The sequence below is a fragment of the Vulpes lagopus genome, chromosome 8 (genome assembly GCF_018345385.1).
Source record: "Vulpes lagopus strain Blue_001 chromosome 8, ASM1834538v1, whole genome shotgun sequence".
Classification (NCBI taxonomy): domain Eukaryota; kingdom Metazoa; phylum Chordata; class Mammalia; order Carnivora; family Canidae; genus Vulpes; species Vulpes lagopus.
The window spans coordinates 37578223-37601710 of record NC_054831.1 but is presented as its reverse complement, the minus strand read 5'-3'; the positions used below and the strand labels follow the sequence as shown (position 1 = coordinate 37601710).

Below are 23488 nucleotides of genomic sequence, written 5' to 3'. Positions count from 1 at the left end.
CCCTCCTATGGATCGGCTACTGGATATTCTAGATGCACTAGGAAGAGGAAAATTGTTATTTGAATTGTTATAGATAAGTTTTAGGTAATTATCTATCTACAGATCATTAATTTCTGATTTTAGGATTATCTGAGATTTGATTATCCATCACAGGCCTCTGTTCCAAACAGGCCACACCATGGACAGTCCCTGCAGCTTCTTTCCTGGATGCCACCCCCTCTTTACCATCTGCATTTTAAAAAAATATTTGTTTATTTATTTGTGTGTGTGTGTGTGTGTGTGTGTGTGTGTGTGGTGTCTCAGAGACAGAGAGAGAGAGAGAGAAAGAGAACACATAGAGGGAGAAGGAGAAGATTTTTCCCACTGAGCAGGGACCCTGACCTGTGGCTCGATCCCAGGACCCCAAGATCATGATCTGAGCCAAAGGCAGATGCTTAACTGACTGAGCCCCCCAGGTGCTCCTACCATCTACATTTTTAAGTATGCTAAGCTCAGGTCTGCCTTTCCCCAAACTCTAGTCTTCTTACAGGGAGGACTCTTGCTTTGTCTCTGCTCATTACTGAGTATGACATAGTGTGACTGTACTTCTCAAAAATACTCCAATTACCTGTTAAGCAAATTTTCTTCTCACTAAGAGAAGCTGTGCCAGAAAAGGTCTAGGATTCTTCTCACTCCTTTCCCATATGGAAGCCCAATGGAAAAGATGTTTTTCCCTCCTGTTATTTGCAGGAGAATGTGGGCACTGCCAGGATCATTATAAAATACATTTGGGTCAGCTGATAATAAATCTGCTAGAAAAACCATCCACAGAAAGGAAATGGCTGGTGCACAGCAGCAGACTGGGGTGGTCCATCACATGTTCCTGCCTGCACTTCAGGTATCTCAAGGGTTATTTGGAGAAGTTGAGTCCCAAGCCTATCACTAGAAGAGGCAAATAGCTAATGGCCATGGTGCCAGGTGGTGTCCTGACCACATGGTCCCAGGGTGGCTTCCATGGGTTCTACCAGCCTTCTTAGCCTAGTTCTTAAGCCTTTCCGTACATTCTGTGCGTTGCATCACTTCCTTCCACATATTCCTTTTCTGTTTATCATGTCAAAGTCAGTTTTCTTTTCCTTTGTTCACTGCAACCAAGGACCCTGACTGGTGTAATTAACAAAAAAAAAAAAAAAAAGTGAAGCATGTTTGGTTTATAGCCCCAAACAGGCAAGGTCAAGTCTAATGGCCAATGGAATAGCCTGCTCTCCCTCAGAAGACTTCATTCAGTGCCACTACTGGAGATATTTTCCTGGGTGTTCAGTGAAAAGAATTTCTAAGAAAGAGACACTAGCAAGGAATAAGAAATTTAAGTTTTAAGATTTCTTTTCCCATGGAAATAAAGCCACAACAAAAGATAATATTCAGAGTCCTGATTCTTTGAGTTTACGTAAAATCTTGTCCTCAATGCCAAATACCTTTTCCTCCTTTGCCACTAGAACATGGCCTATAGATCAAGTATGTGTGCAGACCACTTGTGTCCTATTGGAGAAAATAACATAAAATATCTGTCACGAGACTGGTGGGACAATGCTATAAATGCTGTAATGCAAGTCCACCAGCACAAGTGAAAATTAATGATGCTAGGTGCATCTCTGGATGTGTTGGGTGGAACTCCGGTGATGAGGGGGAGTGAAGGGAAGGTAGCTTCAAGGTTGAAACCTGTGTGACTGTGGAGGGTGGTGATACCCCTGCAGAGGAGGAACCAGGGAAGGCATGAGAGCCAGAGGAAGACAATGAAGATTTCAGAGGCTAAGCAAGTGGCTGACACAGAACTGGTCAAAATTATTTAGATTCACCATATGGTTGGTACCATCCTATAATATTACTTGTTGGTTTTTATACAGATTGTACAACAAATAACAACCCAAAATGTCTGAGATAGCCTGATTGGCAATGATTTGGGGAGGATGAATATAATCATTTGGCTTATATTCTAGCCCTTTCCTCCCACCTCAGTCATTGGTTCCTTCAACGCTTATTGAAATGGCTTCTACATGCCAATGACTGTGCTTTCCTCAAAAGTTTTCCAACCCACGGGAAAAACAGAAAACCTAGTTTTCTTCAATGTTGAGTGGATGTGAGTGGCTCAACTATCAACCTTTTGCTTATAATCTATTTACCAAATTATTTTCTTATGTAATCTTCTAAGATTGACATGTATTTCAGGTTTTGAAGGCTGTCTTTCCACTTACAGTATGGGCTCTGTTAGGAAGCCATTAGAAAAGGAGCATTTTCCCCTTTGATAGCAACTGCACGCAATGAGTCATGTCCTCATGAGCTCTTCATGAACAAAACTACTTTCCAAGCCATGTCTGAAGGGTTGAAGGGCTTGTAAAAATGGTTTGAGAATTCACGGAGATAGTGATGTTAGTAGTAAACAGCATGAGAAGGGCTTTCTCGGCAAAACTGTGATCAATAAACTACAATGTAAACTTAAGCCATTATAGTGGTGGACAAAAGCTTAGAAAAACCCTCGTGCTAAAGAACAGGAGAGAAGATATCCTGGAGGTGGCAGCCCGGGTGGCTCAGCGGTTTAGCGCCGCCTTCAGCCCAGGGTGTGATCCTGGAGATCCGGGATCGAGTCCCACGTCGGGCTCCTTGCGTGGAGCCTGCTTCTCGCTCTGCCTATGTCTGTGCCTCTCTCTCTCTCTCTCTCTCTCTGTGTCTCTCATGAATAAATAAATAAAATCTTAAAAAAAAAAAAAAGATATCCTGGAGGAAACTACTACTGAAAGGGATCTTGAGTTAAGAGAAAGTGAAGAGCAGGGGGTGGAAATAACAGAGAACATCAGAGGGAAAAAGAGTCAAGAACTAGCTTCAAAGAAGGCAAAATATATATAAAACTAAGGAAGACAAGCAACTTTCTATGAAACTGAAAGCAAAATGACATGGAAAATTCTGAAATAATACATCTTCAAACACATCATATTATTAGTTAGATGTTCAATGTTTAGAGCTTTGAGTTTTGGAAGCTCATCTCACCCCATCCAGTTTAGAGGATGAAGAGGTGGGCTCTGGAGACCACCCGAACCCAAACTGCAACTTTCTAGAACAACCACCCAATATTTCAGGTACATAAACAACATTGAGAAATAAAGGAGTAATTCCATTTCTCTAAGAGAAAAAAAGGTTGTTTTGGGGAGAAAGTCGCCCTAAAATGGCTTCTATCTGGTAGGTGGCAGCCTATCACTAAGACCTATGTTAGAAGGACTTCAAAAAAGCTTGAGCAGAATTCACATTCATGCTGTATATGAGAATACTGCCTTCATTAGGTTATTCCACTATGTTTGAACCATCAAAAACACTGGGGAAGAAAAGGATTAGTTTTTCTTTTAACAAAATGAACAAATCCCTAAGTAGACAATTTTGCTAGTTTTCTAAAATTGCTTCTTGATTTTATATTTCCTGTTCAAAACAAACTATTCTGACATAGTAAGTTGTTTTCTAAAATCATGGTCATCTCATATTTTAAAAAATCGCATTTAGAATCAACAAGTTTATATTACAGAAAACTACCAAAATGCCCTAATGCAATTCTCTTTGAATGATGGAAGAATTCAATGTGTACGTGTGTGTATGTGTTTTACCACCCAGGCAAGGGCTTTTTTTTGTTTTTTTTTTCACTTTAAATGATTTAGTAGTCAGGTAGGTTAACACAAAATAACTCATATGTCCTCTATTTCCTTTTGTTTCTAAGAATTAATTTTCCCACATTAATCATAAAAAGGGAAGATCCTGACTTCCTGTCTTATAGGACTTTTATGCATGGTCAATTTTTCTCTTTCTAGATGCTATAACTAGGAAACTCAACAACTCTGCAATTTCCTTCAGTGAAATGTGAAAACCCTCCCCCTCCAGATTGCCTTGTCCCACCTGGCCTTCTCTGTCACATTAAGACTTCTGGTGCTCCCTGTTATCAATCACATTTCCCTCCCTCATTTTCTTCCTCTCTTCTTCTGCTTCTGGTTTTACTGGATATAGAATCACTTTACTTACTGCTTTTCTTTCCTTTACTTATGATGCTCTGTTAGAGACAAAAAGTTTCAAATCATAAACTTTTCCTTTTCTTGTTATCACTTTACTTGATACTAAAATTCTATGCCCCAACTTGGCTCTTGGTTCCAGATCCACTCATGCTTTAAATCTCTTTTCTAAGGCAATCAAGGAGCCTGGAATGCTCCACCATCTGGCTGAGGTCCAGTCCCCACAGAGAAGGTCTATTTCTTCCATGAAATCATCCCAGATTTATCAGAGGCCAGCTGCCACCTAAATTCTCCCTAACCTTGACCTTTTTTTGACCAAAACCTAACTATGAACTTATATTTATTACTCCAAATATATTAGTCCCTTCAATATAATAAAGAAAATGCCATCCACTGATATAGTGGGTTAGAGAACTTACATTTCTGCCAAATGCACTATCTTCAGCTTTATCTCCCATATTAAGACCACTGGATAATGATTAGCTTAGCACTTTCTCCACTTGCGTACTCAAGAATTCGTCTTTATCCATTTTTGCTTTTCCTTTACTAGCAGTTCCAAAACAAACACTTGCCATGAAATAATTTAACCTTACTATCAATCTTTTACAAATACCAGTATCAATAAATACTATATCCCAGATATCACCCATGTAGCTAAAGTAGCCTGGCTACAATTTTATTATTATTTATTTTATTTTATTTTTTTATTTTATTATTTTATTTATTTATTATTTTTTTTAAGATTTTACTTATTTATTCATGATAGTCACAGAGAGAGAAAGAGAGAGAGAGAGAGAGAGGCAGAGACACAGGCAGAGGGAGAAGCAGGCTCCATGCAGGGCGCCTGACGTGGGATTTGATCCCAGGTCTCCAGGATCATGCCCTGGGCCAAAGGCAGGTGCTTAACCGCTGAGCCACCCAGGGATCCCTGGCTACAATTTTAAATGGAGATGTTCTAGAGATCTTTTTTTGAAAAGATTTTATTTATTTATTTGAGAGAGAGAGCAAGCATGAGCAGTGGGGAGGGACAGAGGGAGAGGGAGAAGCAGACTCCCCGCTGAGCAGGGAGCCCGATGACGTGGGGCTTGATCCCAGGACCCCAAGATCACAACCTGAGTCAAAGGCAGACACTGAACTGACTGAGTCACCTGGGCACCCTGTTCTAAAAATCTAATAATCTGGAAATTATTCTTTGGGTGGGAAAAATGCATTATTTTAGCTACTGCTTTTTTAGCACACTTAAGGAAAAATGCTAAATTCATTAAACTATCCATCACTTATTACGCACAGATCCTTTCTAGGCTAGTTCCAAATGTTTGAATGTGTGGCATCTGTTTTCATTATCAATTCAGCAAATTGATATTAAGAACCTATTGCACAAAGCCAAATCCATTCCCCAATTCAATATGAGAGGTGTTTCATTTAATTTTGTTAATTCACTCATTTAAATATTTACTGAATGCTAGGAAAGACAGGAGACAGGTTTCAAGGCTATATTGAAGAGCACTCACTTTCCTCTTATAGCTTCCAGTTTAGAGAAAAAACTGATATAAACTATGAAATCACATCAATGTATTTAAAACACATTTTTATAAACTGTGGCAAAAAAACACATACAAAATCTATCATCTTAACCCTTTTTCAGTATGTAGTTTAGCAGCATTAACTGTGTTCACACTGTTGGGCAATATATCTCAAACTTTGTTGTCTTGCAAAACTGACACTCTGTTATACCCATTAAACACTACCTCGTCTCTCCTCTGGCCTTCTAGCCCCTGGCAACCACCATTCTACCTTCTATTTCTATAAACTTGACTTTTCTAGGTAGTTCATATGAGTGGCATCATAATGGATTATCCCTTTTGTGCCTGGCTTATTTCATTTAGCATAATGTCAAGGCTCATATGTATTACAGCACATGACAGGACTTCTTTCTTTTTGAAGGCTGCATAATATTCCTTTGTATATATAGATTGCCTTTTGGTTACCTATTCACCCGTCAGCAGACATTTGGGTTGTTCCTCTTTCTTAGCTGTTGTGAATACTACTGCTATGAACAAGGTTGTACAAATATCTCTCCAAGAGCCTACTTCCAATTCTTTTGGGTATATACCCAGAAGTGGAATTGCTGGGTCATATGGCAATTATGTGTTTAATTTTTTAAAGTTTATTTATTTAAACAATTTCTACACCCAATGTGGGGCTTGAACTCACAACCCTGAGATCAAGAACTGCATGCTCTACCTACTAAGCTGCCAGGTGCCTCTCTGTGTTTAATTTTTTTTAAGAACTTCCATACTACCTACTGTACCTGGTGTACAGTGATACACCATTTTACAGTCCTACCAACAGTGTACAAGGATTTCACTTTCCTACATTTTCATAACACTTGTTATTATTTTTTTTAGTAGTGGTCATCCTAATGCGTATAAGGTATTATTTTGTGTACACGTGTAAATTTTTCATTGTGGTTAAGTGCAACAAAAGGAGAGGTAAGTAATGTTAAGGGCACATGTGCTAAGAGGATTTAATTCTGGTCAGGAATGCAAGGAAGGGCCCCCTCATGAGGTAATGACTCATGTCAGGTCTGAAAAGTATATAAACATTAGCTAGGTGGAAGGCAGAGACCAGGCTATTCAGAAGGAGAGAAGTAGGTGCAAAAGCACTGTGAAAGCACTCCAGGAAGTGAGAGACCGGCGGGGATGGAGTGAGGAACTGTAGGACAGGAGCGGGTCAGGGCTTCACAGGGCCTCGGAAACCAGGTAAACAATCTAGAACTTTATCCTGAAGGCAACAAGAAGCAGGGGAACAACCATATCAGATTTGTGTCCTGAAAGCCTGTTTTGATTATAAGTAGAGCAATGGATCCAGACAGACTGGATGCTAGATAGCTAGTCAGAAGGCTACTGCAATAGTCTAGGCAAAAAATGCTATAGCACCAACTAACCGGATGGGCTAAAAATGGAGAGAGAAAGATATATGTAAGAGATATTTAGGAGGTTAAAATGACAGAGGGCTTGTATTAAGTATCATGATGGAGAAAAGGGGCTTGGAACTCTATAAGGAAAAAAGGACACAGGATTCACATGATCTTAGAAATGACACAATAGGGATCCCTGGGTGGCGTAGCGGTTTGGCACCTGCCTTTGGCCCAGGGCGCGATCCTGGCGACCCGGGATCGAGTCCCACATCGGGCTCCCAGTGCATGGAGCCTGCTTCTCCCTCTGCCACCACTGTGTGTACTTGTGTGTGCTCTTTCTGTCAAATAAATAAATAAATAAAATCTTAAAAAAAATGACATAATAATCCTACTTAGAAATTGCCACGTATTGAACAAATTAACCATTTATTAGTAACAGATCTAATTTATTTTTGGTGCCATAGATTATTATTGCTCAGCTGGTTGCAGTGTGACATAAATGTGACCAGAGTCCTGGATCCTGACCCCTTCTCTCCCACATTCAGGAGGAAATGTCTGGCCAACACTTTGGAAAAACTACTTAAAATCAGACCCACACTTTATAAATCATGGTTTATAAACTCTGCTTAAAGCAATTAATAAGCATAGATTAAGAGCTTGGTTGTCTGAGATTTAATTTTTAGGGAAAGCATTATGTAAGAGCCAAGACGTTTTAAGAGCAAGCAATGAAAGTTAGGTAGTCCCTACCCTGCATGTAGGGAAGGGACTTGATGGACCAAGCTTCTCCCAGGTCCCAATCTTATCTGAGGCTGGGTTTCCTTACTTCTTTTTTTTTTTTTAATTTTTATTTATTTATGATAGTCAGAGAGAGAGAGAGAGGCAGAGACACAGGCGGAGGGAGAAGCAGGCTCCATGCACCGGGAGCCTGATGTGGGATTCGATCCCGGGTCTCCAGGATCGCGCCCTGGGCCAAAGGCAGGCGCCAAACCGCTGTGCCACCCAGGGATCCCCAGGGTTTCCTTACTTCTTAATCTTACTTGCACTAAATTGAGCTTTGGAAAATAAAGCTGTATTTCCAATTCTTGGTTGGTCAACAAGCTGTGCCGTCCAGTACAGTGGCCACTGGCCAGAGGTGGCTCCAGGTCTGATCTGACTTGAGATGTACCATACGTCTAACACACACAGCGGATTTCAAAGATTTAGTACAAAAAAAGAACATAAATTATCTCAATAATTTCTTTCAATGTTGGGCTAAGTATATTAATAAAACTAATTTAACTTACGATTTTTTACTTTTTTAATGGAGCCACTAGAAAACTGAATGTTATACATATGTCTCCCATTATGTTTCTATTGGATGGCAGTGCTCAGGACCATTCGACTCTGACATTTTGAATTATTGGCTGTCAAGGGGAAAAGACCTCTCTCAGAAAAACTTCCATTTCTTAACATCTCTGTCTCAAACAATTAGTTCTACCCAAGGCTGTCTTCTTGTTTTTGGTGGGGAAGGAGGTGAGGGAAGCTACACATAGGCAATATCCCTTGGTGCTCAATGTAGAGACAAAGTAGAAAAGTTCATCAGCTGCTTTTCTGCATCATATGCAGAATGACTGCCGATTTTCCAGAAGGATATGAGTTTCATCTTAACTTGACTCAGTCAGTTTTACCTTTTGTGTCTGTGACTTAGCAATTTCTTCATTTTCAGAAGTACCAGAAATCAAACTCCAATGATCTTGAGCAAAAATGGGAATATATCAATTTATACAGCTTCAAGCAGAGCTAGATTCAGTAGTGCACTCAGTGCCATGTTCTCTCAGTTCAGCTTTCCTCTGTGCCCTGTTCATCCCCAGCCAGGCTCTCTTTCTGTGGTGGTCACTGGCAGTTCCAGCCTGACATCATCCCTGTATAACAAACCCAGCAGCAAGAATGCTTTCTTCTTCCCTTACTAGTTTCTGTAGAATAAAACCCCCAGTGTGGGTCATCATGCCCATTCCTGGATCAGTCACCGTGGTCCATGATATGAATATCCTGGTTGGCTCGTCCTAGGTGGCAGATTCAGACTCCGAGGTGGAGCAGAGGCAGAACCAGCACTGTCTAAACAACACATTCTGGAAAAGGGGGAAGGGATTTAGGGGCCAGAAAAATGGGAAGCGGATGTAGGGCAGGGGATTGGTGGCAAGATGCTCTGGCACCTAGGATGCAAAAGGCATGTTTGCTGCTGCTGAGCCGAGTGGGTGGGACTTGCTCAGAAGTCTACATATTTAAACATGTCCTTCTTTCAGTTTCTATCCTATATTACAATCAGGTTGTGGTAATCAAAAAACTAAAGCAAAACTCATGAATGAATGTGCACTATAGGCACAGACACAGGAAACTTATGTTTCTCTTTTCTCATCTTTAGCCAAAGGAATGCCAAGCACTTAGTATAGCTGGTTAATCTTGGTTCAAAAAGCATACAATCTTGATGGATTCTGATTTTTTTTTAAAGATTTTATTCATTTATTCATGATACACACACAGAGGCAGGGACAGGCAGAGGGAGAAGCAGGCTCCCTGCAGGGAGCTCGAAGTAGGACTCGATCCCAGGACCCCGGGATCGCAACCTGAGCTGAAGGCAGACGCTTAACTACTGAGCCACCCAGGTGCCCCGAATTCTGATATTTTGTGATGTCAGTGGCCACAAGTGTAACTGAAGATCTCGCCTACTTTAAATCTTTTCACTATTTTCATCTTCTTAGGTTCTGTCAACAGCAGCTTTATATCACTGTTTATACCAAAGAGGAAAGTCCTGGCCTGCTCTTAATAGCACATGGTGATTCTATGGAGTCTAACCTTTCTTGCAAGGTTATCTTTCCTTGCACAAATCCATTATGTGCTGGCCTTTCTCAGGCAGCTCTCCACCTCCTAAATAGAACAAACCTAAAGAACCCTGTTGTCTCTGGGCGGGAGGACAATGCTCCCCCACGATGGTCACCCAGACAAAGCTATTTTCCTCTGCAGATGTCGGGGTAAGTCAACTCCTGCACTCTCAACTCCAGTGCCCCACATACACATTTCCACATGTTTGGAGAAAGGAAAAGTTCAAAACCACATCAAATGTACTTTGTGACCACGGAGTATAAATATTACAAACAAACAAAATCAGCATGTAATGTGTACTTTAATTTGCTGACAGATATTTAAAAAAATTAACATCCGAATGAATGGCAAATGCTAACACCACAACAAAACCTTTCACTGAAGAGAAAAATAACTCACAATCAAAGCCGCCTGGTCTCTAATTAGCACACAGCATCCTTGAAACAAGAGGCCAAAATAAAATAAACTGCCAAAAGAAAGAGAACAGTTGTGGTGGGTGGATGTGTGTGGGGGGTGGGGGGGAAGGAGGCAGGAACTAAAACATTAGGCTTTCCATGAGGTACTTAAGAAAAAGACATTGTCTGAAACCTTCTTTCCTGGGGTTCAAGGCCAGAAGATTGCAGCTCAAACTCAGTGTACATGTATGCTTCTGACTCTATGATCATATTTTAAAAACTCTACTACACTGCAGGGCAAGTGATTTCAGATGCAACTGAATAAAAGTAAAATTTTAAGGGGATTCAACTGACACCTGGCTTGGACCATGCATCACCCTGGGTGCTCTCTATGGTGACCACGTGTGGGCATCCATACCCCGGAGTCTAGCAGACTTGGCAAGACTCAGCTACTCCATTCCATAGCCTGACCAAAGTGCTGCTGCTTTCTTCCCAAGCCTCTGTACTCTCCTAGAGCTGGTAGGTTATCCGGTGAGCTAACACGTGATTCACTGTGTAATTGCCAATGTATAGCAATTTATTCCTGTATTTACAGGAAAGTACATCTGTCTGAGACATAGTTCTCAGTAAACATCACCGACCATTATTCACCTGCCTTGGTTTCTTCAATCTCCCTATTTGTTTAAAAGATTTTATTTATTTGACAGAGCACAAGCAGCTTCAGGCAGAGAAGGAGAGGGAGGAGGCTCCCCGCTGAGCCTGAAGCCCCATGTGAGCTCCATCCCAGGACTCTGGGATCATGACCCAAGCCAAAGGCAGATGCCTAACCAGCTGAGCCATCCAGGTGCCCTTCAATCTCCCTATTAACTCCAAAGTAGATACTATCTACTCCATATACTTGATGAAAAGGAGGCTCAAAATAACACAGTTGCAGACAGTACGAACAATGGACTCAACTTTATGTATTCTTAGGCGTTAGGTTAACAGGGTTCAAATCCCACTTTCAATGTCAGGATTTGCACTGAAGAGAGAGGTTTGATTCTGGTGACCCCAAAACTCAGACTACTTCTGCAGATCCCGTCAGGCTTGGCACAGAAATAACCAGGAGAAAGTGGTGCTGGCCCCATTCCTGCCTGTGGAAAGAATCTTTAAAAATATACTTTCCCCCTTGTTCAGAAATCAGGGAAAGGCAAACAAAAACAACTTGGCATGACATGAAACAAATACAAAGGCCATGTTCGAATGGAACTGTTATTCGATGCCTGAATTTTCTGATTTTAGAGCCCAAATATTTATAGGCCTGGGAGAACTCATCTTGATATCTCTGATCAAGGGAAGGTTTGTTTTTCTTTTCATTATCGATAAAGAATTTTTGGTTATAGTTTCAAATTTTTCCCAGTGTAGAGATTGTCTCTGACAGGAATTAGTGTGTGGCGCCTTTAAGGAAGGCAAACATGAGAGGAGGGACCCCTGGTCATCACAGGTGATAAGAGTTAACAGATAACAGGAGAAACCAGAGAGTCCTTTTTCATTTTGCTCATTTTGTTATTTATTCAGATAAAAACGGCATCCAGAAACAAAGTCAATCTTATCATTACACAAAATGTATGAGTTTAAAAGCCAGAATGAAAATCAGGCTTTAGCAAATAATTTGGCCAAATTCAATAAACAAGAAAGCTTGTACAAAGAAGATGCCAGAAAGTTATTTCAAGCAAAGAGGCAAGTCTCTACTGATGGGACTTTCTACCTTATCAGGCTGACCACTTTTCACACAAGCTAGGCCATAGGCTTGTGTACATTATTTGAGGAAAATAGGACCTGCTCTATTCAATGTTGCTGTGTTATTCCAATAAGATAATTCCTACAAGCTTGTGGTATTCATGTTAGATGTTTCTGGGATGTTATTACCTAAAATACTAGTAACTGTGACATTAAAAGTAATTCTTTACCAAATATTTATTTATTTATTTATTTATTTATTTATTTATTTATTTATTTATTTATTTATAATTTAAATTTTACTTAGTTAACATACAGGGCAATATTGGTTTCAGGAGTAGAATTCAGTGATTCATCACTTACATAGAACTCTCAGTGCTCATCACAGCCAAGTGCCCTCCTTAATCCCCATCTACCTTCCCCCATCAGCCTTCAGTTTGTTCTTTATTGTTAATAGTCTCTTATGGTTTATTTCCCTCTCTACCCCTCTCTACCACTGTGGCAATCCAGTGGTTCCCTTCTCATATGTTCATCTGTTTTCTTTCTTAAATCTTATATATGAGTGAGATCATAGAATAACTGTCTTTCTCTATCTTATTACACTTGGTATAATACTCTCTAGCTCCATCCACACCATGGCAAATGGCAAGGTTTCATTCTTTTTGATGCTCAAGTAGTATTCCACTGCATATATATATATATATATATATATATATATATATATATATATATATATAAAACCACAGCTTCTTATCCATTCATTAGTCAGTGGACATTTGGGCTCTCTCCCCAGTTTGGCTATTATTGATAAATGATGCTATAAACACCAGGGTGCGTGTATCCCTTCAAATCTGCATTTTTATATCCTTTGGGTCTAAATACATAGTAGTGCAATTGCTGGGTCACAGGGTAGTTCTTCTATTTTTAACTGTTTGAGGAACCTCCACACTGTTTTCCACAATGGCTGCACCAGTTTGCATTCCCACCAGCAGTGTGTGAGGGTTCCCCTTTTTCTGCACCCTCACCAGCATGTTGTTTCCTGGGTTAATTTTAGCCACACTTACAGGTGTGAGGTGGTATCTCATTGTGGTTTTCATTTGCATTTCCCTGATGATGAGTGATGCTGAAGATCTTCTCATATGTCTGTGAGCCATCTGTATGTCTTCTTTGGGAAAATGTCTGTTTATGACTTCTGCCTATTTCTTAACTGGGCTATTTTTTGGGGGGGGGGTGGAGGGGTGTTGGGTTTGATAAGTTCTTTACAGATTTTGGATACTAACCCTTTATCTAATATGTCATTTGCAAATATCTTCTCCCATTCCATAGGCTGCCTTTTCGTTTTGTTGATTATTTCCTTCACTGTGTAGAGTTTTTATTTTGATATAGTCCCAAAAGTTCATTTTTGCTTTTGTTTCCCTTGCCTGGGACGATGTATCTAGTAAGAAGTTGCTACGGCCAAGGTCAAGGAGGTTTCTGCTTGTGTTCTCCTCTAGGATTTTGATCGTTTCCTATCTCACATTTATGTCTTTCATCCATTTTGAATTTATTTTTGTGTATGGTGTAAGAAAGTGGTCCAGTTTCATCCTTTTGCATGTGGCAATCCAGTTTTCCCAGCACCATTTGTTGAAGAGACTGTCTTTTTCCCATTGAATACTCTTTCCTACCTTGTCAAAGATTAGTTGACCATAGAGTTGCGGGTCTGATTCTGGATTATCTCTTCTGTTCTGATCTATGTGTCTTTTTCTGTGCATTACCATACTGTTGATGACTACAGCTTTGTAATATAGCTTGAAATCTGGAATCATGATGCCTCAAGTTTTGTTTCTTTTTCAGGATTGCTTTGGCTACTCGAGGTCTTTTGTGGTTCCCTAAAAATTTTAGGATTGTTTTTTCTAGCTCTGTTAAGAATGCTAGTGGTATTTTGATAGGGACTGCATTAAATGTGTAGGTTGCTTTGGGTCGTATAGACATTTTAATGATATATGTTCTTCCAATCCATGAGCTGGAATGTTTTTCCATTTCTTTGTGTCCTCTTTAATTTCTTTCACAAGTGTTCTAAAGTTTTTGGAGATCTTTTACCTCTTTGGTTAGGTTTATTGCTGGGTATCTTACTTTTTTTTTTTTTAACCATATCTTTAAATAAATCTGTAAGTTCCCAACTTTGAATATAGTATAATACTATAGTATAATATAATATTAACCCTTAAGCTTGTTTTTTTTTTTTAAAAGCACCTATTTCCTTGATTGACTATATGCTGATGACTATAAAAGAAACATCTTAACATCTATGTGTGGGTGGCATATCTTTCCTATGTACTTGCTACTCAGACGACTGGCAGCAAGAAGCATGGGTGTGGGGTCGGGGGGGACTTGAGGCTATTTTCTTTTGGTGGTTCAACAATCACATAAGAGACTTTGGTTGTTTTTTGTTTTTAGATCACATCTTTCATGGCAGCAGCAAGACACTGGAGGTAGCTTCCCTCCATGTAATTGAACAGCTCTGGGCAGCACAGTAGCAACTACATTACACATAAGAGAAGCCCATCTCTTTGATGGACTTCTTTCAGGAGCAAATGGACTTCTGACATAGAAGCCAATGAATGTCTCCTGTGTCTCCTGAAAGGTTTCTGAATCACTTTCTACAGAAGGGGCTGGGATCAAGCTCTCCCCTGGAGTCAGAGGTGAAAATGACTCCCCAAAGGTGCTGGGTCTCTTACACAAGGTCTGGTATTTGACTACATCCTAAGCCCCTTCAGAAAAGGTGGTAGAGGATGGATGTTAGGGGTGAAACAACCATATCTCACACCAGGAAGGTTAACCTGGGCACAAGTCCTCTCCTGACCCTGGTCAGACTTTATCCTACAGAGATGTCCTGGAACCCCAGCTGAGCAAAGATGGTGATCCATGGGGCCATTACTCTCCTCTCTCATCTCCCAGAGCATATGCCACCTGGAAACAAAAACCCCTCTTTTTACATTTGGTGTGGAAAATACCTGGGCCTGAGATCTTACCAGGCTATAAATTCCAGGAGCAAGGAGTCACTTAGGGAAGAAAAGTAGTGGATCCTTTTGACCAACGATGGCCAAGCAGCAACCACTCCTCTTTCTGTGTACTTTTAGTCCATTGGGATTTGTACTGTATACACAAGGGTGAGTATAAAATTCAAATGTAAACCCATTCCTGTCTTTAGGATTAAAAAAAAGAAAGCCTGTCATATGCCAGAAACTGGCTGGAGCCTAGAGCTTGGCACTGCAGACAGAGTTAGCAGTTTGTAGGCTTTGAAGTGAAAGTTTTTTCCTCTCTTTTTTACTAGCAATGAAAAGAACGTTAAAGGAAAAACACCAAAGTTGATGAGGAATATTTTTCCATGGTGAACGATGTAATGTCTTTCAGTAGAATTCTCTATTTAGAAAGCTAGGTGCCTTCAAGCAGTCACTGGCGTAGATACCTGCCATCTCTTACATAACCACTGCTCAGAGGACATAAATCATCTGTGAATATTTTCAATATACCATCTTCTCCTAGAACACCCTGCATGACTCAAACACTGCGATAGGGTAATATTTTAGGTGTTCTGGAGCAGTGGTTCTCAAACATTAAAGGGAGGAATAGCTTGGAGGTTTATTAAACTTTCAGAGGCTGGGGCTATGTACCCAGGGACTGTGGTTCTGTGTGTGTGTGTGTGTGTGTGTGTGTGTGTGTGTGAGTGTGTGTGTATTGCAAGAATATATTCTCTGGGTGGGGAGAAGGTTGTTTTCTAACAAGCAACCCAGATGACTCAGATGCAGGTAGGTCACTGGACCTTACTGAGAAACAGCATATCTAGAACCTATACAATGTTAAAATTCTTGGCCAAAAGAATTAGGAATTGAAGTCACAATATTTCTATTTGTAAAAGTTCAAAAATAATTGGTTACTCCATGAAAAAGATCAGGCGTGTTTTCTATTTCCCTCAGGTTTTCTTATTATATCTGAAACACATCCTCTGAGATAATGGGGGGGGCGGGTAATATTATCCTGACTTTGCTGATAAGGAAATTAACATAGGTTAAGCAATTTACCAAAGGTTGCAAAGCTAGTTGGGTCAGGTCTCTAGACTTTTACACAGACTTCAAATGAGATGGCATCCCTTCAGATACTCAAGTCAAAAAGCCTTGAGAAATATGTGAAGAAAATATAAATATGTTTCCCGATCTAGGTTTAGATAGTTTTACTCATCTCTCTAATTGAAAGCTCTCCTTCAGCAGGCAACTCTAAGCTAAATGAAGTTTCTAATTTTCTACCTTCAAACACTGGCTCTGGGGACCCATTATGGAGATGCTTGTTACCCATGGTTATGCTATTGGGAGAAAGAAAATATATGGTCCCCTATGGAAAAACATCAGCACATATTTTCCCTGGTAGGGGACTTTGGCATTAACCAGGATTGACACAACTTGAGTTTTTAATTCACTTTAGATCTAGCTTGGACCTAGAAAAATGGAAAAACAGGTGTCCCTTAAAATCCCACCAATGTTGCATACTTTCAGGAGAGGAAGTACACAGACTTCTTTGATTTCAGAAACTTCCATTGGGACATCTTGGCTCACTGTCTTGTTGGGTTTTGTGTATCATATCATGAGGTGTTGGAGGGAAGATAAAGACTCTTTGACAGTGGAAAATCACTCTCATCTAGAGCCTTCTCCTCCTGTGCCCTGGAGGGAAAACCTGCCTTCTCCTTCTTGAGAAAGAGTCCAGATATAATGGACGAGACAAAGAAAGACATATTTAACCAAATCCGTTAAGAAACCCTAGCAGAAACAATGCATCTTTTTAACAGTTGAAGATGTTATGAATAGACAGAATGTTTTGTGTGGGGAGTCTGTCTCGGGCTCCCAAGTGAGAAATGCCGTTTGCCATTAGACACTAGTTTAATTCTAAAGCTCCTAAGGACTGTGTTCATTTGCCAAAATCCTACTGCTCTGTGAACTACAAAAAAATGATTTATATGAATCACTGGAAACATCCAATAACAACAACAACAACAATAAAAATAGTCTTTTCCCAGAGTACCCCTCACTCCTAAGCATTCACCAACTGTCTCAGCTTGGGCTGCTGTAGCAAAATGCCATAGACTGGGTGGCTTATCAGTCACGGACATTCATTTCTCATGGTTCTGGAGGCTGGGCATCTGAGATCAGGGTGCTGCCATGGTCCGGTAATGGCAAGGACCCTCTTTCAGGTGCAGACATCTAACTTTTCATTGTTATCTTCAACATGGCAAAAAATGAGGGAGCCAGCTCTCTAGCCCCTTCTTATAAGGGCACAAACCCTCTTGATGACCTAATTACTTCCCAAAGGCCCTACTTCCAAATACCATCACACTGGGGCTTAGGGATTCAACACATGAATTTGAGGTGAGGACATAAACACTGAGTTCATAATACCAACCTAAACGAAAGGGATGACCATGGCTTGGGCAGGTTTTCAACAGTATCCCAAGAAGCCCTGTTATTGCCTGTACCTGAGCCCAGCTCCCATCTTTCTTTACAATAGCCTGTAATTCCTCCTAAGGCAGAAGGAAGTCTTTGGGAGACCTCAGGCTAGTTTTGGCCACTCTCCATGTAAGGGCTTCTTCAAAAATGTTTAAAGAATGAATGAACCACTGGGCCGCAGACACTGGGTGAAAGAATGTTCGGTTGGTTCTGACATTGTTTTCTGATATCCTGTCCCCACTAAGAGGTCTCCTTTGGAGGAAGACTAGTGATAATAAACAACTCTTTACACGGAGACAGCAGAATATCCACTTGGAAGTCCTGGGGGTATTAACTACATTAATCATCTCATTCAACGTCTAATGAGAACCTCAGTCTCAGTCAGCTATTTTCGATTTCAAAACACCATTTGCCTCGTGCAAACCAACCAACCAAACAAAAAAGTCAGAATGACAGGGAATATGTAAAAAATAAAAAAATTTTATACCAAAGTGAAATGTGACTTGATATTACCATTTCTTTGCTTTGGGATGGGATGGTAGGAATACCTTGTTAAATGTGTTCAAAAAGTCCCCAACCACAGAAACTTCACCATTAAGCTGAACCCTAACACCCCATGGACCGGCATCCAACCTGGATAGTGAATATGTGGCTCCTTAGTAGTGTCTGCCTTGCAGACGTGGCCTGTCTGCACTTGGCAAGTGACTTCTCGCTTGGAGTGAGAGTCAGAGACCTGCCTCGCTCGCGCACCATTGAATTAGAGCTGCTGCTGCTGCAAATGCACACAGAGGGTGCACACTAGAGCATCTCTCTATTGAGGGCCCCAGGAGGGGTCCTGTTGGCCAGTCACACAGGGACTGATTCCATTCTGCCGGCTGTCACTCTCCTCTCATGTAAAAAACTGACTGCAGTAGGATTTTTTTTTTCTTTTCCGGGCAAAGTGAGCTCGGTAGCTCGCTGGGAAGCCCCGGGGCCCTCGGAGAAGAGCAGCTCTGGCTCTGGCTCATCCAGGCAAGGAGGCAGGAGGTGCTGTTTCCTTCAAGACCGGCTCACCTCCCTCCCTCCGTGTTTAATCACGAGCATTTCAGAGATGCACTGGGTAGCCTGCTGTAGGACCTCTTGGGCCTTGGAGTGGGAGAGTGGGACGAGCCCTCCCAGGAATGAGACGATTCCTCTTTGATGGTCAACACGATGAGGGCCACTCCTCCAAGGGCAGGCTCTCCACTTTGATGGGAATCACTATTGCTTTAAAATAGAACTGATTTCTTTAAATGCTCCACAATCTTCTCAACTCATTCAGTGCACTGTAATCTCCTCTATCACCTGCGTTTAGAAAGGAACTGCAAAGTGTGTTATGGGTTTGTCCTCATTCCTTCCAGACAGTGTAGATGCATCAGGGGACACACCTGTCTGCTTCTGCAGACATGGGTGTGTCTGTCCTGCCCAGCACCCATGCTTGAGGAGGTCCAGGACACCCTGGGCTATGTCAGCTACTGATTTGCCACGGGAAAAAGGCAAGAAGTGCCACCCCTGGATTGTCACACATGACACAGCTGCTGCACATATATTTAGAGTTGGGGAGGCCCAGCAGTTTGGGCTTATTTCTGCAGAGTGAGGCTAAGGTGATAGCCAGATGTGCCATGCACAGGCCCATCCCTAAAATACACATTTCTAGAGCAACACCACCAGAGGAAGCCCCTGACCTTCTCTTCTTATTTTTGGTTCTGTTCCATAGTATGAGTGTCCTCATGCAAATGGGGGTGGGTATATAGATACAAACATACAACTGGCCCAATGCATGTCCTTGCAACTAGCTGCCCTTTGGGCCAAGGGTGCTCACTCTTGCCTGAATCTGGGGCAGAGGACCAGGAAGGCCTGGGAAGTGGGCTTTTGTGGCTGTTGGGGAAGGAAACTTAAGATCCTAAGAATCCAGCAAAAGGACTAGAAGGAGGGTTCTGGCTCTTTGTACCATGGGCTTCTCATCTTGTGAAGAGAAACATACCCAGCCAAGGATGGCCAGCTCAGGGGCCTCCAAAGCACAGAGCCTGGGGCAGCCACTTCCCAGGGTCTTAGGACAGTGCTGGCTATGGGCAGATCCCAAAATAGGGGTCTATGGGGTAGGCCTACAGTGTTTGGGCTTGCATAGCTCCATTTGTAAATTGAGATGGTTTGCAACCTGGGACTGTCAAACTCCTCTCCAGATCCAATAGGGGGATTCAAAGATCCCGTTTGTCACTATTGATAGCTCAGTCTCAAGCACTGGATAAAGATAATACAAAAGAAAAGAAAATACTAAAAAAATTCAAATGAGTATATCGGTCTTCAGTCTCAGCCTCTCTAGCTCAAGTGATGAATAATGAGATAGTCTGGTTAATTAATGATCTGGTTAATAGAGTTGTTAGATTTATCTTTCATAGGTGACTAATTATCAGAGCATAATAATACACTTAACCTCACAACCACCATCATCAGTCATTGGACTGTGAAAAATTCAAACATCTCCAGTTTTCCAAGGGCCATGAAACCACCTGTATGCAACAGAACTGTGTGTAATTAACATATAATTCATTATGGAAATATGGATGTACCAGGTAGGTCAGACGATTTAAATTGATAATATCCAATAGTTAAAATTTCAAATGCCATGTCTGAGGACAAGACAACCTCTTCCAGGTGTTTTGATTTGGTCTGTTTCCCTTCTGATGGATTTTGATGGAAGCAGGCCACACCAACCACTCCTGAAGTTCATTTGGTGTCATGAGACAGGGAAAGCCCACTCACAGTTAGTAGCACTGACCTGTCCTTTCATATCTGGAGCAATGGGAATGGTGGGCCAGATGGTTGAGTAGACGCCAAAAAACACCAGCCAGATCAGCATGCTTCCCCAGACAGCCAGATGACTGAACTGCAAAGGAAACACACACTCAGGTGGGGCTTCTCTGCTAGTACAGGAGAGCCACCTGAACTCCACCTGCAGCAGAATCCCTGTGGCCAGGCCACTTTTCTTTATGGGAATATTTTGACTAGTCACCAGCCATTGGAAGGTTCCATCTTGTAATTATCTTGTCTCAAAATGTTACACGATGAATTCAAAGAACCGGTGGCTGCAAACTACCCTGAAGATCCAGGTGCTTTCACCACCTCAGCTGACCTTCTAGATCCATCCCACAGTTTTAGCCAGCCCCTTGCTGTTCCTCACCAGTGTTTGCTCTAACTTGGAGCTATGTTTCCTGAATCCAGTAAGAATGCACTGAATGGACAGAAAGAACAAGATGTTCTTACTTATTGAGACTTTAATTATTACTTTCATTTTCCAAAGAACTTTTTTTTACAAATCTGGGCTGGATATTACATCTTAACAATCCTTTAAAAATCTGCTGAATTGCTGGCTTTTTCTCCTTTGCTCTCTTAATATGATGACCTTTGACTTCTTCCTTTCTTTCGCACTCCATGATATAATCTATCATCAAGGTCTTTTAGCTTTTTAAAAATAATACCTCTGGGTTCTGACCATTTCTCACTACCTCCTCCTGTAACAGTCCAGGCCAAGCCACCATCACCTCTCCTCTGGATTAATTGCCATTGTCACTTAATGGATTCCCTATTTCCACATTCATCTCCAGCCTTCTCCCTCACCTTCCCTGCATAGATATAGGATCCTATTTAAGCAGCAGTGATAGACAAAAACGAAACATGGGTTATGACCCTGAAATGTGGCAAATCAGCAAAATGTCTAAAATTGGGGAATAATTAAATGATGGGATACTGATCAAACCTAATACTCCTTCATCATGAACAAAGATTTTGTAGTTGTATACTTTAAGGTATGGAAAAATTGGAAAATGTTTATGATATATTTTTTTGTTGTTGTTCATGATATATTTTTAACTGAAAAAAGGATCACAAAACTATATGTTCTGAAATGCACTATCTTCTTAAAAATACACACATGGAGCAAAGTCTATAATGTTAAAAGCATTAATGGTAACTGTCTCTTGTCTATCAAGTTATGGAAATTAAATATTCTCCCTTTTGTCCTTCTGTATTTTCTGTGTGTATGTGTGTGTGTGTGTGTTTTACAACATGTGTATACATTTGAAATGAGAGGACTGTTAATAGCTTAGAGCTGTTAGTAAGTGCCAAGCAAATGAATCATCAGAAAATTTTGGATTGCAAATTTGCCCTGATAAAGATCAAATGACAATTTTTACATGCAAAATTTAAATGAGATAGCTACATAGTGCTGATTGGTTTCCCAAGGCTGAAAAAGATTCATGCTATCAAAATATCTATAGTGGATAAAGAAACAATTCCAGAGAAAACTTACTTTAGTCCAAGCTGTGGTCTCCAAACCAGCTTTCAGACACACAGTGACAACAACATACTGTGAAAACAAACAGGAATTGGGGAAAATGTATTATCCTTGGTGACTTATTTTTACTTTCCAGGAGAAATCATAAGTCTCCCTCCAGAGGCAGTGGGAGTTACTTTTGTGCTTTTCTTAGCTTGGAAAGAATTGGGGAAAATCACCTTCTTCAGTGTTGCCTTTTTCACAGGTAGATGTGAAACTGTCATTTGAAGAATGGGGTGATCTATCTGGTAATCAATCACCTGTCCAGAGATCTGGACTCTGCAAATCTCTGCTAGGGAATGAGGGTAAGCATTTCACAACCATTTTGAGCTTTAAGGAATCTACACTACATAGTTTAAAGATTTAAAACAAATAATATGAAGGAAGACCTTATATAAAAGGTTTCCAGAGGCAGAGCCCACACATATGCCACTTAAGAATGGTTCCGTAAAAAGAGAGATAAACTTACCGTGTAAACAATATTTCCAACAAATAAATAGTCTGTGGCATGGCCACTGGCCAACGGAGTATCTGAAAAACAAAGAAGTTATTACTAACTTCTGGGGAAGAGCACTGTAACCTGTTTTGTTCAGAACATAAAAGCAGAACTTTAGAAACATTTATCAAATTGTAGGGGAGGGATCCCTGGGTGGCGCAGCGGTTTAGCGCCTGCCTTTGGCCCAGGGCGCGATCCTGGAGACCCGGGATCGAATCCCACATCGGGCTCCTGGTGCATGGAGCCTGCTTCTCCCTCTGCCTATGTCTCTGCCTCTCTCTCTCTCTCTCTGTGTGACTATCATAAATAAAAAAACAAAAAACAAAACAAAAAACAAATTGTAGGGGAATTTCAAAAGTTGCATTATCTGTCATTCTAATGCCTCTTCTTTCTAACCGAATTTTTTCATCTTATATTTTCTCTAAATGAAGCAAACAAACAAAATCAGGTTTCCAAGAAACTGAACCAAACACTTAAACTGTATTGAAATTTACATTTTTATAAAGATTAGTTTAAACAAAGAGAAGAGTAAGAACATAATAATCTATCCTTATTAATAACAATATTAGACTTTTTCTGAGTGTTCTTTTACTATTTACTATTTATTTTGCAAACTGGAACTATAGGCTAATAAAAGAAGGTAACTACATTAATACAAATCAATTCATAATTATTGAACTCAGAAAATACGGGGGGATATTCATTATTCATGTTCTCATATGCAACTGCAAGAACTTCTGAAGTCTACAAATTGGGAGAATGCAAACAATCTAATGTGAGACATCTAGAAAATACAAACTAGGATTTTGAAGCTTTAATTTTATCTTTTCCACTTTTTTCTTTTTAAGGATGATTATTACAATGTATAAAACAATCACTAAGGCTGAGCTTTAATAGAATTGTCTAACTTCCATCAACTAGCCTGCTGTGAAAAGTCTGATTATTATCTTGAGGGATCAGAGCCTGTTTTGATATCAGGAATGGTTTCTTTAGATGACACTGCTAATCTCCTTTTATAATCAAATTTAGATTTCTGGCCTACAGGCCAAGAATTATATGGATTTTTGTGTTCGAATTTCCAACCCAGTAGCTGCCATACATACATACATATTTGGCCTGATTTACACATTTGCTTGTTGAAGAATCTGACTCTTAACTAAAGATTCAAGATCTGTTTAGTTTTCTAAAACACCAAAATGACCACGTAGCATAATAGGCAGAATCTGGTCATTGTTGGGCCATAGACTGAGCTCCA

General features: G+C 40.6%; 1 protein-coding gene across 1 annotated transcript in view; it reads right to left on the bottom strand.

Annotated features, from left to right (window-relative positions):
• The window catches only part of LOC121496476 (phospholipid-transporting ATPase IB-like), a 593036-nt gene that overhangs the window by 132218 nt on the left and 437330 nt on the right, over nt 1-23488 (bottom strand). Inside the window, exons 31-33 of the mRNA XM_041764812.1 lie at nt 22207-22268; nt 21714-21770; nt 20184-20291 (exon numbers count right to left, since the gene is read on the bottom strand). Of these exons, the coding sequence (XP_041620746.1) occupies nt 20184-20291; nt 21714-21770; nt 22207-22268 (227 nt within the window). The remainder of the gene's footprint in view (nt 1-20183; nt 20292-21713; nt 21771-22206; nt 22269-23488) is intronic.